General features: G+C 41.0%; 1 protein-coding gene across 1 annotated transcript in view; it reads right to left on the bottom strand.

The window, feature by feature from the left end:
- LOC121150654 (myosin-IIIb-like) overlaps positions 1 to 12,462 on the bottom strand; it is a 113,396-nt gene extending 100,934 nt beyond the window's left edge. The window contains exons 1-2 of the mRNA XM_040971698.1: positions 12,385 to 12,462; positions 10,007 to 10,124 (exon numbers count right to left, since the gene is read on the bottom strand). Coding sequence (XP_040827632.1) covers positions 10,007 to 10,036 — 30 coding nt within the window. The 5' untranslated portion in view covers positions 10,037 to 10,124; positions 12,385 to 12,462. The remainder of the gene's footprint in view (positions 1 to 10,006; positions 10,125 to 12,384) is intronic.
- Between the last annotated feature and the right edge of the window lie 2,158 nt (positions 12,463 to 14,620).

Here is a 14,620-nt window from a genome sequence, read left to right as displayed (position 1 = left end):
GATTTAAACTCAAGCACATCTGTGATCAAGCTGAAACCCTGCTACCCGACTTGGCTAAACTTCTTGCCCTGAGTCATTGGAGATGATTAAGTCTCCAAGTACTTGAAAGTTCAGCAATTTAAATGCATAACCTTACAGTTTTAGTGAGGTAAGACAAGGATCTTGGCAGCAAATGCATTTCAAATTCCTTAACAAGGCAAAACGAACCTAATGTTACCTTAGAGATGCAGGGTCATCAATAAAAATATCAACAAGTGTCTGAATCTAGAACAGATTTAAGACTCCCTGGGTTATTTAACCATCCACTGGATGAGTCCAGACCATTGGTTTTGAGTTCTTGGAACTATTATAGGTTTTCTACTTCCTCTCTTGTTGTCACCTGCTATTATCAGTTCATCTATCTGCAGTAGCTTCTGCCTACTGTTTTCTAACAGCTTGGACAACTGGTCAGAGTTACATAAAGTCAGTGTTAATGGACTTAATCAAATAGATCGCTCTTGTGAAAAAAGGTGCTAATAATGCTTTTCTTGAAAACAGATAGGATACACATTCATAAAGCAAGTGTCTCAATGATTTCCTCATTCTTCACAAAGCCTCAGGTCTTGTCCCAGCCCCAAAGAAACAGTGCTTGCTCCACCTTGCTCTGAATAGGCCACTGTCCATAAGGGGGCATTGACCTGTCAGAACAGAACTCCCATCAGGACTTCCAGGCAGGGTTTCTCCCTCTACCACCCCTCCCTGCACATGCCATTCAGCCCCTGGATTTCTCTGTATCAGAAAAACCCTGTCCAAAGTTCAGTATCATCCTGGGGAGCATTTTCAATGGGTGAGTGAGAGTCCAACCACTGAATTTGTCAAACAACAGAACTCTAAACTGTTCCCAGGAGCCTGCTGCTTCCATTCCCCAACTCCCCTCAGCAGACACATCTGCTGATGCACCAGGTCCTCCCTAGTAGCAGGGCATTGCCTAAGCAGATGACCCTCCCTGGATGTGGGAACCCCCCGGAGAGCAGGTGCTCCTGTCCCGAGCTGCTCCTGTCCTGAGCTGTGCACTCTGTCCTTCCCCCCGCCCCCCCCCCCCATCCCAAGACAGACTTGCTGCCAAGTTTCTTTGCAGCCTCTTCTCTTGGCAGTTTGGGCTCACCTGACCTGTTTTCTACAAGCTCAAGTCATCAGGCACAGAAAGTACAAAATTGCCCTCAGGTCTGTGCTGTGCCCCAAATATAAAGATCAAAGCGAAATTCCACATTGAGTAGCCACACCCCTCCCAGATTTGTGATTGAGTCTAGTAAATGGCCAGTTTATGTTTCTTTACTTTTCTTTCTGCAGAGTAAAGGTAAAGAATGCTTTTCTGTTTCAGTAGATTCCAAATTGTATATTCACAACTCTTGTTAGTGACTACCTTTTGTTTTAATCACAGGACAGTTAAAGATGTTTCTCCATCCTATCTGGACAGAGCAATTTCCACATTTTTATTGAGGAGCTTTCTCCCCCTCCATCTCTGGCTCATTCTTGTTTTCCAGGAACTGTGGTTAGAGCATTTTTCCTGGGCAACCACAGTTGCTAGTTCCAGGAAAACAATGTTTTCTCAAACTGGAAAAGAACCCTAAGCTCTTCTTCAGGCACCTGGCAGCCATACAGGTACCTCTTAACCCATGTTGGTGTCGCACAATAAGATGTAATTAACAAAGACTTCTATTTGCATCTTCCTTTTATTTTGGAGAAGAGCAAGATGAAAGCTAGGATCTCCCAGGGCCTGGGTGACATCTCTCGGGGGAGGTTAAGTGCTTCAGTGTTTCCAGTGCAGCCCTGTCTGTCAGGCCCCTTGGCACCCTCCTGGTACTAGAACAGCTGGCCCCACCCAGGGTCCAGACAGGAATTCAAATGGCTCCTCTGGGACTGGAAGCAACTGAAGCTAGGGCTTGTTCTGTTATGATGCTGATGGATCTTATGGAAAAGCCTTGTCCCCATCAACTGCATTCCTCCTCACAGGTGCCAGGATTCCGCTGCCCACTGAGAATGCTACAAAGACAAGCGCCCAAGCTGCTGGCCCCACAGACTTAGGCCAGGCTTCTTCCAGGAGCCACAGACTACAACTTCCCTGATGACCTAGTGGCCCCACTCTATTTCTGCTCTTCCTGGTGCTGAGCCAGGTTTCTGGAGACATCTGCCCCTCATGATGGGGACCTCCTTAATGGACATTTCTTCCTCCTCACTTTTCTTTGTTCCAGTTCCATCTGCAGTTCCCTGATTACATCATTAGCAACCTCAGATATGAGCCTGCTCCTGATAACACTGTAGCCCTAGAGAGGGATTCAAGCCAAGAGAAGGGCTTGGGTCCTGGAAACAGAAGCCTCCCTAGCACAACGGCACCATCTGTCACACACAACAGTTGACCCAGGAAAAATGCTCTAGTCACAGTTGCTAGTAGGATATCTGTGCATATTAGTGATTCCAAGGGGACAAAAAAAATCAAAACAGGAATACACCATGGCTCCAATGTGATAGCCTGCTTTGGCCAGGCATCACCTGAACATTGTTCAGGAAACACACACACACTGTGTTTGTTGAGGACAACACTGTGCAAACAACACCTTGCCATGCTTGCTTTGGTAGCAGATAGACTGGAGCCAGAACAATGCAGAGAAGACTGACATTGCCACTGCACAGAGACGACACAGAAATGCAGGAGGTAAAAGATATAGGGTTGGGGTGAGGGCACAGGGAGATCACCCTCATAAAAGCCAGATTAAAGGAGGCTAAAGAATTACAGCAACAAAATGTAATACCTGATGCCAGGACATCCTGTGCTGAAGGCCAAAAAAACAAAACTCACTAAAATTAACTTACAGGAGTAAGTCAAACAGCAAAATAGATGCTCAGGAGAAATTAGCTATTTTGCCAAGTGTTATGATTATGTATTATAGTATCCCTTTCAGGAAACACATACTGTGTCTCTCTGTGTAGGACTATGGGTACAGGCCAATTAGAACAACCATGTCTCACGTTGAATACCTATGTCAGACTCCCAGCTCTGGCTCCTCCCCCCAGCTTCCTGTTAGTGCAGATCCTGGGAGGCAGCAGTGATGGCTCCAGTGGATAGAATCCTGCCACATAGCAGACCTGGATTGTGTTCCTGGCTCCTGACTTTGCATTCAGCCTGGCCTCTGTCATTGTGGGTATTTGGAGACTGACCCAATAGCTAGGTGCTCTTTCTGTTCCATGTGTACCTGCCTCTCAGATAAGTAAATTAGTTTTTATAAATTTCAATATGGTGCTGACACTGTGACCTAGCAGGCTAAGTTTCTGCTGTGGTTGCACCATTTCATATGGGCACTGATTAGTGTTCTAGCTGCTCCACTTTTGATCCAGCTCTCTGCTTTTGGCTTGGAAAGCAGCAGATTATAGCTCAAGTCCTTGGCTCCTACACCAACATGGGAGACCCGGAAGAAGCTCCTAGCTGTTTGCTTGGATTGGCTCAGCTCCAGCCATTGCAGGTATCTGAAGAGTAAACCAGCAGATGGAAGATCTTTCCCTCTGTGTCTCTCCTTCTATTACTCTGCCTTCAAGGAAAAAAAAAAATTGTTTTCATCGGAAAGGCAGATATACAGGGAGGAGAAAATACAGAGAGAGAAATCTTCCATTCACTGATTTCACTCCCCAAGTGACCACAATGGCTGGAGCTGAGCAGATCCAAAGCCAGAAACCCGGAGCCTCTTCCGAGTCTCCTACGCAGGTGCAGGGTCCCAAGGCTTTGGGCAGTCCTCAGCTGCTTTCCCAAGCCACAAGCAGGGAACCCGATGGAAAGCGGGACTGCTGGGATTAGAACCAATGTCCATATGGGATCCTGGCGCATTCAAGGTGAGGACTTTAGCTGCTAGGCTATTGCGCCTTGGCCTAAGAAAAAAATTTTTAATCTTTAAAAAAATTACATTATATATAATGTATGTGAACCAAGTAAGATACAATGTCAATAAAGCAAATGGAATAAAATGATATCGATAAAAGGTTTCCTTCTATTGTCTAAGTTTGAAATTATTTCCCCCCAAAATCCAAAATAAAGCTAGGGTGAGTCTGATTCTCATATACTGTTAGCATTTAAAGCTTTAAAGCTTCTGCACTGGGCCAAAGGAGAGGTGAGGCTGCCTTTCATAGAGGCTAGCTTCAGACCCAACTCAGATCTCACGGTCAGGAAGCAAATGGTTTTGTGCTGCTGAGCCTTATCAATCAGCAAAACCACAGACTGATGATTCTTAAAGAAGAATATAGAAGAGGAGAAAATCAAACCATCCTAAAAATACAGAGGCATATAAAAATGACTTTCAAATCATTGGAAAAGCATAGTGCTTGCTTGTCCCATACAGACCCAAATTAAAATCACTAAGCTTGGGCAATGGGAGCATGGGACCCATCTGAGGTGTCCAGTACGATTATGCTTTAGTCAGGGTAGACATAGCTTAAATTCAAACAAATGGACAAAAAAAGTAAAGATAAAAGTACAAGGTTAGGCTGCCTACTTCTAAAAGAACTAAGAGTCTTTATAACATGCTGTTATAACACCATTGATTTGGTTTTTTGGTTGTGGTTTTAAGATTATCTCTTTTTATTGGAAAAGCAGACTTACAGAGAGGAGAGATAGAGGAAGATCTCCATCCACTGGTTCACTCCCAAGTGGCCATAGTGGTCAGAGATGAGCTGATCTGAAGCCAAGAGCCAGAAGCCTCCTTCAGGTCTCCCACATGGGTGCAGGGTCCCAAGGCTACAAGCAGGGAGCTGTATTGGAAGTGGAACAGCCAGGATGTGAACCAGTGCCCCTTTGAGATCCTGACTCTTGAAAGGGGAGGATTAGCTAACTTAGCCATAGTACTGAGCCCAACACCATTGATTCGTAAAGAGACGTCAATTAATTCTGTAGGGTAGCACACCAGAGTCATCAGTGTTCTTTCCTCTAAAATCTTTATTCTCTCATGTTCTATGGTCCTTTTGAAACATTTCCATATATAAAAACATTACAAAGTCTGTATCTAAGAGAAAAGCCATTATCATGTGAATGCTGGTCAGTTTGATCAGTGTGAGAAAGTTCAAACATAAAATATGCCCTTCAAAAAATGCACATTTGAAGCAGTACTTATAGATGCCACATAGCATAGAGATTAAGTGTGGTTTAGTTGCAAATCCTGCCTCTGCCACCACCAGCAGCAGCTGGAATCCAGCACTTGGCCAATCAGGGACCTTGGTTTCAAGGAGAAAGAGAGATGGAGAGAGAGGTGGAAGGAAAGGGAGGTATGTGAAGTTGGAGTGTAGCTTTATCACTCCCCCAGGACTCTGTCATGGCCCCACATGCTGTATGCATTCATCTCACCTAGGCAGAGAAGTCCAAGTGCTCAGGCAGACACAGAGTGGGTCTGTTGCATGGTGTCAACACTGACCTTATGATGTGCACTTGGGTAGCAGATTCTGTTCCCAAGAGATCAGGGAATACAAATAGACAATAGTGCAGGTCCACAGACAGAAAGACAGGCTCCAACACCCCTCATGCATTGCTGCTTACTTCCAAAGCTCTGCTTTGGGTTGTGGGAGCCCTGTTTAGTTTAACCCATTGTGTGACTTTAGGAAAGTTATTTATCTTCTTTGAGCTTCCAATGGCTTACCCATTAAATGTAGATAATCGCACATCTCTCAGTGTTACTTAACAAATATCAGCCACTTTCCAAGTCTTCATAGTGGAGTCATAATGGGTCCATAATTTGTCCTTTTGTGAAAATGCACTTACAACCAGCCATTTTGCCCATAATTTCATATATTGATCTCAGTTTGAACATTTAGTTAATGGAAAAGACTTCAGACACAGCAGGAAGTTCTCCAAAGATATTTTCCAATGGGTGGTAGTTTTTAAATTGTCCCTGGGCCTTTTGGAATGCATGGCAGACAATTAGCCTGCCTTTTTGCCTGAGAAATCAGACTAATTATTGGTGAGGCTTGCCTAATGGGCTCTTTTGTGAACTCCATCCTTTAAATGAGAAATCTTTAACTTTTCGCAAAAACTCAACTCATTTGTGCTGCAGATTCCTAATATTTCTAAATAAATACTTGGCCTCTGGGCTTTTGTGTCAAATAACCCAAATCTGAGCAAACTGCTCTATCAGGGGGAAAAATTGTTTAGTATCAATCTACAGGAAAAAAAAACTTTTAGATGAAGTTTGGAATCAGCAGAAGCAAAACTGGGTGCAGCCTACTCTGGGACAAGTTTCAAGAATCTGGCCTTAAAGGGGGATTTACCCCATGCGAGCTGAAATGGCTGTTGAGCTGTTCAAAGACCAAACACTAGCACTGGCTTAGAGATCACATTCAGCAGGGAACAGGCTATTTACCCTGACACCAAGTTCATTGTCACTCACAGACATAAGCTTGGGTTCTCTGTCTAAGGCAAAGTAGACAAAGGTGAGGGAAGCCAGTTACCCATCCCACATCAACTGGGTAGGAGGCAAGAGTCTGTAGGAAAAAGAGGAATTTGAGGCATGGAACATCTTAGCAATGACAGGGTCATCCACCAACAGATCATTGCGAAGAGTTCAGATGAACAGATATGCACGTGAGTGCTGACGGGAGGAGAAGAATAGGTAGACTATGGCTTGGAAGAGTGGAGAGGCACCCCAAATGGATCCATAGTTGGGGTACAGCCCATACTGTTAGTCCAAGATACGTGCTCCAGCAAGAATCCCCAGGCATCTGGAAGATTCTGTCCAAGTTCTTTCCTATCAAGGACTTTGACAAATCTTAAAAGGGGGAGCTTGGCAGTTACTGGGTGACTGTGCATTGCTTTTACAACAATGGAATGGGCTTGAATTGTTTCCTAGCTGACGCTGAGCTCTTCATATTCTGTCACCAGCCTTACTACATTTCTTTCCAGAAGCTTTGAAAGGTATGACTGTTGGCTCCATAGAGCTCAGACTGTCCTGATTGTGGAGTGGAAGGGTGGAGATGCTGTTTTTGTTGTTGTTGTTGTTGTTGTTTTTTTTGCCTTAAGGTATTATTCAACTGAAATAGCTTTTCAATTAAAAAAATTAAAGAAATCAAAGATGAATAGGGATGACTTCAGGACATAAAGACAATAAAAATTGTAATGGGAATATTTGCCAGAAGGTAGGAGTTGAGTTTCTTCTCTTCCTGGTCTGGGACATCCTTTTGCATTTCCATTCTCCTTCTCCATGCTCAAATATGTACCTCCTTCACAGGCAACAAACTGAGGCAGGCCCTTCACCACATGTCAGACTACACTGGTCAGTCAAGATCCATGCCTAGGCACGGATCCTGTCTCTATGAACTTGGGTTTTCAAACTGTGGCTTGCATGAAGACCCACTGGGGACCTTGCCAACATGCATGCTCCTGAACTCCCTTCCTGCGTGAAGATCAAGAGTCAGGTGGGGAGCAGTCATTCTAGGCTAGGCAACTACAGTGCGCTGAAAACAAAGATACATGTGAAGGACAGTTTCTGGTTTTATCAACCCAACTCTAGCCAAGTCTTGGAGAACTAGCACCTACTCCTGACAAGAGTAATGAACATTACACTCTACTCCTGCAAACCAAAAAGTATTCATTGTCAGGCTCTGGACCCTTGAGGGTCCACCTGTTTCCATCTGCCCACTCCCTGGTGGCGGCCTCTGAGTTGAGGCTCCCTGCGACAGCTGCTGCCTGTGTTTAACAACCACAAGGGAGCGAATCCCATGGCCTCCTGTGCAGAGCCATCCCAGAATTTTATTGCCCTTCCGTTAAGAAGTTCTTCCTTACATTTAATCAATTCTCCTATTGCAAGACTCATCAACTCTTGCTCTATTCTCTGAGGTGGAAAAACAACCCATTAGTATGCAGTTTCTAACCCTTCACTGAGTCACAGAAAGTCGACGCCAAAAGAGATTGCAGATGTCATATCACGCTACACCTGTGCTTTCTGGTTCCTGCAAACCATCTGAGGGAAGTTGTCCGAGAGGTACTTGGCTAGCCGCTATTCTCCTGTGTTGCCGTAGTTTGGGGTTGGGGAGAGAAACATTAGCCTCCTGTGTTCCATAATACATATCTGAACTCCTTTATCATTCCTCCCAGAAAGATCTATTTTCCATTTTTGTAACAACTTTAGTTACTTTACCAAATAAAATTGTACAATACCTAGTTAATTCTAATTTCAGATGAATTCTCATACTCTTACTTTCAAAATAAATATTTTTTTAAAAAACTAGAAAAATAGAAGTAAAATAAACCTAAAAGAAGAAAGTTATAAATAGTGAAAACTGGGCCTGGTGTGGTAGCCTAGCAGCTAAAGTCCTCACCTTGATCACAGGTGGAGTTATCCTTGGCATTTCCATGGGACTCCTAACACACATTAAGTCTGCCTGGAAATACAGGTCAGGTGCATTTCTAAAATACTGAAGTCAGACAGTAGGTTTTAGGGTGGAACCAGGGCTTGAATTTCAACTTTTACCAGGCAAGCTTGTACCAGTTAGCTAGCCTAAAGCTAACTTTTTTCCCCTGCTACTTTATTTTAAAGTTTATGATACAATTCAATAGGCTCTGGGATTTCCCTTATCCCCTCCCTGAACTCTTCCCCACCCCCATTTCCCCCATATTATTACAATAGTAGAGTCCTTCATAAGCAGTCATAAGTCCATCACTCTGCTGTTTAAGTGTATCCTGACATTCTCATAGAGACAATGGCAGACAATCCAGCATCCTATTGTCAAGATATATCTAACAGTTTCATTGGGAGTCCATCTTTGATTTGGAATTAGAAATGTATACTGCATTGTATCCTCACATCTGGATATGACAGTCTCTATTACATAGTTACTATACATTCCCTTAAGTGAAAAGCCATAAAACAAAATCAACAACAGGAAGAAAAGAAATTTAAAACTTACAACATAAAGTTAAATAACATGCTACTAAATAACCAATGTGTCAATGAAGAAATGAAAAAGGAAACAAAAAACCTTGGAGGAAATGATGCTACTGTTTGATCTCTGAGTCATTAAAAATTTAATAAGAGAAAATAAACTATTTTAAGAAATGAAAATAAAAACAAAAATATCAAAACTCATGAGTTGCAGCAAAATAATACTGAAAGGGTTGTTGATCATATAATTTGCATTGATCATATAATTTGCATGAAGGTTGCCACCTAAGGCTAGTTTCTTCATCCATGAAATGGGAGGAGTAATTTCTGCCCAATATGGTTGCTATATAGATCAAACAATGGCTTTTACTCATAGAATACAACACCAAGCACCATGTATCCTCTCCCCTGGTGGGAACTTGAAAAACATCACCTCAATTCTCAGCTTGTTTCATCCCTACTATCTTAAGCAAAGATTTAGGCATAGACAAAGCACTCAAAACTATTTCTTGAATAAAATTTTGGTTAATATTTATGGGCACACTTTATATCAAGAGTCTAAGGAATTCTAGTTGGAGCTTCAGGTAAGGTTGAAAAGAGCAGGAGAGAAAAAATGAGAAGAGAGGAAGAATGGGAAGGTTGAGCTCAGGGAAACAGCAGTGATAAACAGGGCTTCCTGGACAACAGGTCATCTTGTCCATGACCACTACTAGAAGCACAACACACTGTCGGTGTCACCCCCGGGGCACCTGCTCAAAATGGACCAATACCCATAGATGTTTTGCTCTCCTCTATCTTGTCAGAAAGCTGTGTGTAGGGCATTCCTCTCTTTATTCGTCTATTTCACATTCACCACAGGACCAAGTACCTTCATGGATGCTTTCTCCATTACTGAACAGTGAGACTTTCTCTACTGCACTCACTCTGTGGCAGAGTTGGGAGGGACAAAAAAGCTACTGCACTGAGGATAGTTAAGAATTGAGGAGAGTGTACCAGTGTTAGAATAAATATATTTGTGTTGTGAAAACTCCCCAAACTATCAGATGAAATACAAGTGAGCTTAGAAAGCAGGGGCAGGGGCAGGAAACACATACGGATGTGTATGATGGGGAACCCACCTGCTCATGACCATGATACCTGGGTCTCATCTTGTTTATTTTCCTCTGCAAAATCAAATCAGGATCCCTCTTCAGCAGGTAGGAGAACAGACACAGGAGAACCCAAAGGACAATTTTCCTAACAGATTTGAAAGACCATTATTGTTTATATAATTTAATAGAGAAATAAAATTATATATAATACATTTTAGTTTTAGCCACATAGATAGATCATACCATAGATGATAACCACAGATTTTTATTTTTTATATGCTAGTAAAAAGCCAATGAGAAGGCAATTTCTTTGGAGAAATTATTCCTTTTAATAAGCAAGAAATTTTAGGATAAACTGCTTGACTACAGTATCCATTCCAGACAAGCAACCAAGCTATTTAAGTCCAAGTGATGGGATCTTCTCCAGGTCATCCTTCCTCTCCAGGTCATCCTTCCTTTAGAAAAACTAAAGCAAAGGGTAATGATCTGAAGAAACAGAAATGTCATTGGGAAAAAAAAGCTGAAAAAACACAATGTCATATAAGAAAAGAGAATCTCTGAGATAAAATTACATAATTTGGGGGTAGGCATTTGGTGCAGCTGGTTAAGCTACTGCTTGAGATGTCCACATGCCATATCAGATGGCTGGGCTCCAGTCCCAGCTCCACTTCCAATCCAGCTTCCTGCAAACACACACAATGGAAGACAGCAGACGATGGCTCAAGTGCTTGGGTCTCCCACTTAGACTCCTGGATTTGGCCTGACTCAGCCCTGACTGAGTGAACATTTGGGAGTGAGCCAGCAATAAAAGATTCTCTCTCTTTCTCTTATGTTTAATTTGCCAAATCAGGATAGGGCAAGCTTTTCTTCAGAGTAGGACACAGGCAGACAGAACACCCACCACCAACAACTTTACCAACTTTGAGACAGTGGAAAAGAGAACAGGATGACTCTTTCACCAGCTTTTTAAAGAGCCACAAGGAATTAATGTCACATCCAGGCATGTGACCCTGTCCAAAGCAAGTAATGTGGCTGTATAATTTCAAAGGAGTAGGGAATTATAATCCTAATATAAACCTAAGGATTTGTGGACAGTGCTAATGGCTACTGGATGATTTTCCAGATGCCTATGACATTCATCACATCATGCAGGAATTATAGCACCACAAAAAGGATAGGTACAATATTTTTATAGAACATAGTTAATGACTACTCTTATGAAAGATGCTACAATTGTTTTTGTTAATTTCTGTGTATGCCTAATTTGCAAGGTAAATTTGGTCAAAAGTATGTTTATATAGGGATTGGTACTAACTGTGACATTAGGCATCTATTGAGGTCTTCAAATGTTTCTTCCCATGATCAAGAGGGGACAGTTACTATCCATGGGCAACCTTGGCTCCAGTATACTCCCCTCCTCCATTCCTCCCCATGCTAAATTTTGAAGCAAAGATCAGCTATTATGTCACTTCCACATGTGTCTCACTGGAAAAACACTCCTAAAAAAATCTAGATGAGATTGATTTAGCTTCTTCTCTTGTGAATGGCATATATTGGTTTCCTGTTTAATCTAGTCTGACAGCCTTCATTTTTTAGCCAGGAATTCAGATCAGTTACAATTCAACACAATTGAAACAGCCTGAGATCTTCAGCCTTCAGCTTGTTGTTGTTTCTCTTTACCAGCTACATTTCCTTTATATTCCTTTGTTACTTTAGATTGCTTTTTATTATTCAAATGCACACCCCCACATTAATTTGGAAGTTTTATCCTCTCCCCACTCTATTTTTTTTTTTTTTACTTACTCTGGAAATTGACTTCCATGTTATATTTTACTATTAATCTTTTTAATATAATATATATTAAGTGCTCCACATATTGGGTGAAATAAAAAGCAAGGGTTAATACTCTGGTCTTTAAGAACATTTCAAAGCCAACATCTTTTTTTTTTTGAAGAATCTAGGTTTCCCAAGTTCAAACCACTTTTTTTTTTTAATATAGATATGCTTTTTTTTTTTAAACAATCTTTACAAGGTTAATTAGGGCACAGAGGTTCAAGGGCTACAGGAAAGTGGGTAAGAGTATTTTTCCACATTCTCTCTCTCTTTTTTTTTTTCCTGTATCTGGGATAAAGGGGGAGGTAAAGGGAGAAGCCCCACCCATCCCAGGTCCCTGATGTGGGGCATGCTCTGAGAGTCTTGCTCAAGTGGTTTTGATAGTTCAACAGGTATGAATTGCTGCCAAGCACGATGAAGCCATTGCAGAATCCACTGATTGACACAGTCCATCTTAGAGTCTCCGTTTGCCCAATTTTTCACTGCCTTTTAAAATAGAACAGATAAGACTATTGCCTTGCTGTCTTTATTATTAAAAGACTAACTATATTTTTATAACATCATTTCCTTACCCATGTTGATTTTTGGTTTGAGTTCATCATTTTAGAGGACCAGTTCATTGATCTTCACAAGCATCCTTCTGCACTTTATGCCTAGCCTCACAACCACCTGGAAGTAAGCATGAAGAAACAGATTTGAGAGGCTTGACTTTGCTAGCATGTACCCAGTGGTGGATTAGATTGAAATGCAGAACTGCTTGTTTCCAATGCTTACATTTTTTCCTACCATATCACCTGATAGGATTTGTCAAAGTATAAGTTACAGAAATTGTAATATGCATTAGCACTTTAAGAAGATGTGCTTGCACTAACTGTTTTTAGATGTCACATGACAAAATCTATCCTTACTAAATCTACCAGTATTTTTTCATTACCATTAAGTATTATTTCAGTAGTTCATAGAAAGTGGAATTAAATAGTAAGCTTATTTTGAAGCAATTATGAAATGCAAATGAGCTCTTCACATCATTTGTTTTTAAAAATTCCTTTTCTCTCAAAATATGTAACTCCTTATTCCTGAAACTTTTTGAAATGCTCTCATAGTCACAAGATTGTACAATCATTACTGCTACTTAATTCCAGAAAAATCTTTTATTTCCCTCAGTTATACCCCATGCCTTCCTCCCCCATTTTCCTGGCAACCACCAACCTGTCTCCTATCTGCATGGACTTGCCCATCCTTGATGTGTCATGTAAATAGCCTTTCTGTGTAAATTTTGTGTCTGACTTACCTTAGTTAGCATCATGTTTGCAAGATTCATCCACAACCCTTTTATATTTGAATAATCTTTTGATATTTGTTCATCCATTGATACTTGTTTTTACTACTATGAATAATGCTGCAGAAAATATTTATGAGCAAGCTTTTATGTGAACATGTTTTGATTTTAGGTAGATAGCTAGGAGTAGAATTTCTGGATCATGTAGTAAGTGTTTTAACTTTTTGAGGAACTACTGCACACAGTAAATGCACCATTTTACACTCCTACCAGCAATGCACGCTGGTCCAGCCATCCCTAGATTCTCTTCACATCATAATGGCATGTCCCAAATCCTCCTCAACATTTATCCTTTTTTATTATTGAGGTATCCTGGTAGTTGTGAAGTGGTATCACTTGTATGTCCCTAATGTTTAATGATGTTGAACACCTTTTGCTTGTCATTTGTCCTCTTTTGAAAAAACCTGTTCAAGTCTTTTACCCATTTTACATTTGGGCTTTGTGTTTACAGCTCTTAATAAATTCTGGATACATGATTTGCTAATGTGTTCTTCCATGCTGCGGCTGTCTTCTCACTTGGATAGCATTCTTTGAAGTACCAACACTTTACAAGTTGATAAAGCTCAATTTATCTGTTGTTGTTGTTGAGTTGGGGGCTGCTGCATCATAGTTGTAGTTAAGAACCACTTGTGATGCTGGCATCCGACAGTGGAGCACGTGTGTGTCCCAGCTGCTCTGCTTCCCACCCAACCTCCTGCTAATGAGTCCAGGAATGTAGCAGATAATATTAAAATGTTTATTTATCTGTATTCATATCTTTTACCATGTTTTTTTGTTGTTGTTGCTGAAATTGTCTTTCATCAGGACTTTCTTTTGTTAAAGAAGTCTTTGGATTTTCCTTTGTGAGAACCTGTAACTGTTAAATTCTGTTTTTAAATGTCTCTACTCTTCAAGAATTGTGTACAGGATCTCTGGTGAAATGTTATTTTTATTTCAACACTAAAGATATTTTCCTGCTGTCTCCTTGTTCTTGTTCCCAGTGTTACTATTGAGAAATCAGGTATCTTTAAGGTAATACACACTTTATTTCCTGAGCAGCTTTCTGCAGTTAACACTATGGTATGTCCAGGTACTGAGACAGTCTATTTATCCTTTTTGGGATCTATTGAATTTCTTACATTTGTAACTCAGTATCTTCCATCAGTTCAGGAAAATTATAATCATTTTTCCAATATTGTCTCTCCCACATCCTGTGTTCCCTGACTCTTCATTTGTGTGACACTTTGTGTGCTTTATCTATTATTTTCACTTTGTAGTGTTTGTACTGAATTCAACATAAATCTTCTTACAACCTGGTTTGCTAATTGTTTCTTAACCATATCATTAATAGCTCTAATGGGTTCTTAATGTTGGTGATTTATTTCGGTACTAGAATTTCTCAGTGGTTACTTCTCAAATTTAAAAACTCAAGCGTATGTGTCGAAGAACTTTAATATCTTAAGTCCATAGATCTGTTTGTATTATTTTTC

Source organism: Ochotona curzoniae, unplaced genomic scaffold (genome assembly GCF_017591425.1).
Source record: "Ochotona curzoniae isolate NIBS_2020 unplaced genomic scaffold, NIBS_Ocur_1.0 contig_2210, whole genome shotgun sequence".
Taxonomy (NCBI): Eukaryota; Metazoa; Chordata; class Mammalia; order Lagomorpha; family Ochotonidae; genus Ochotona; species Ochotona curzoniae.
Note: the sequence above shows the minus strand (reverse complement) of the source record. Positions and strands in the feature narration are given on the sequence as shown.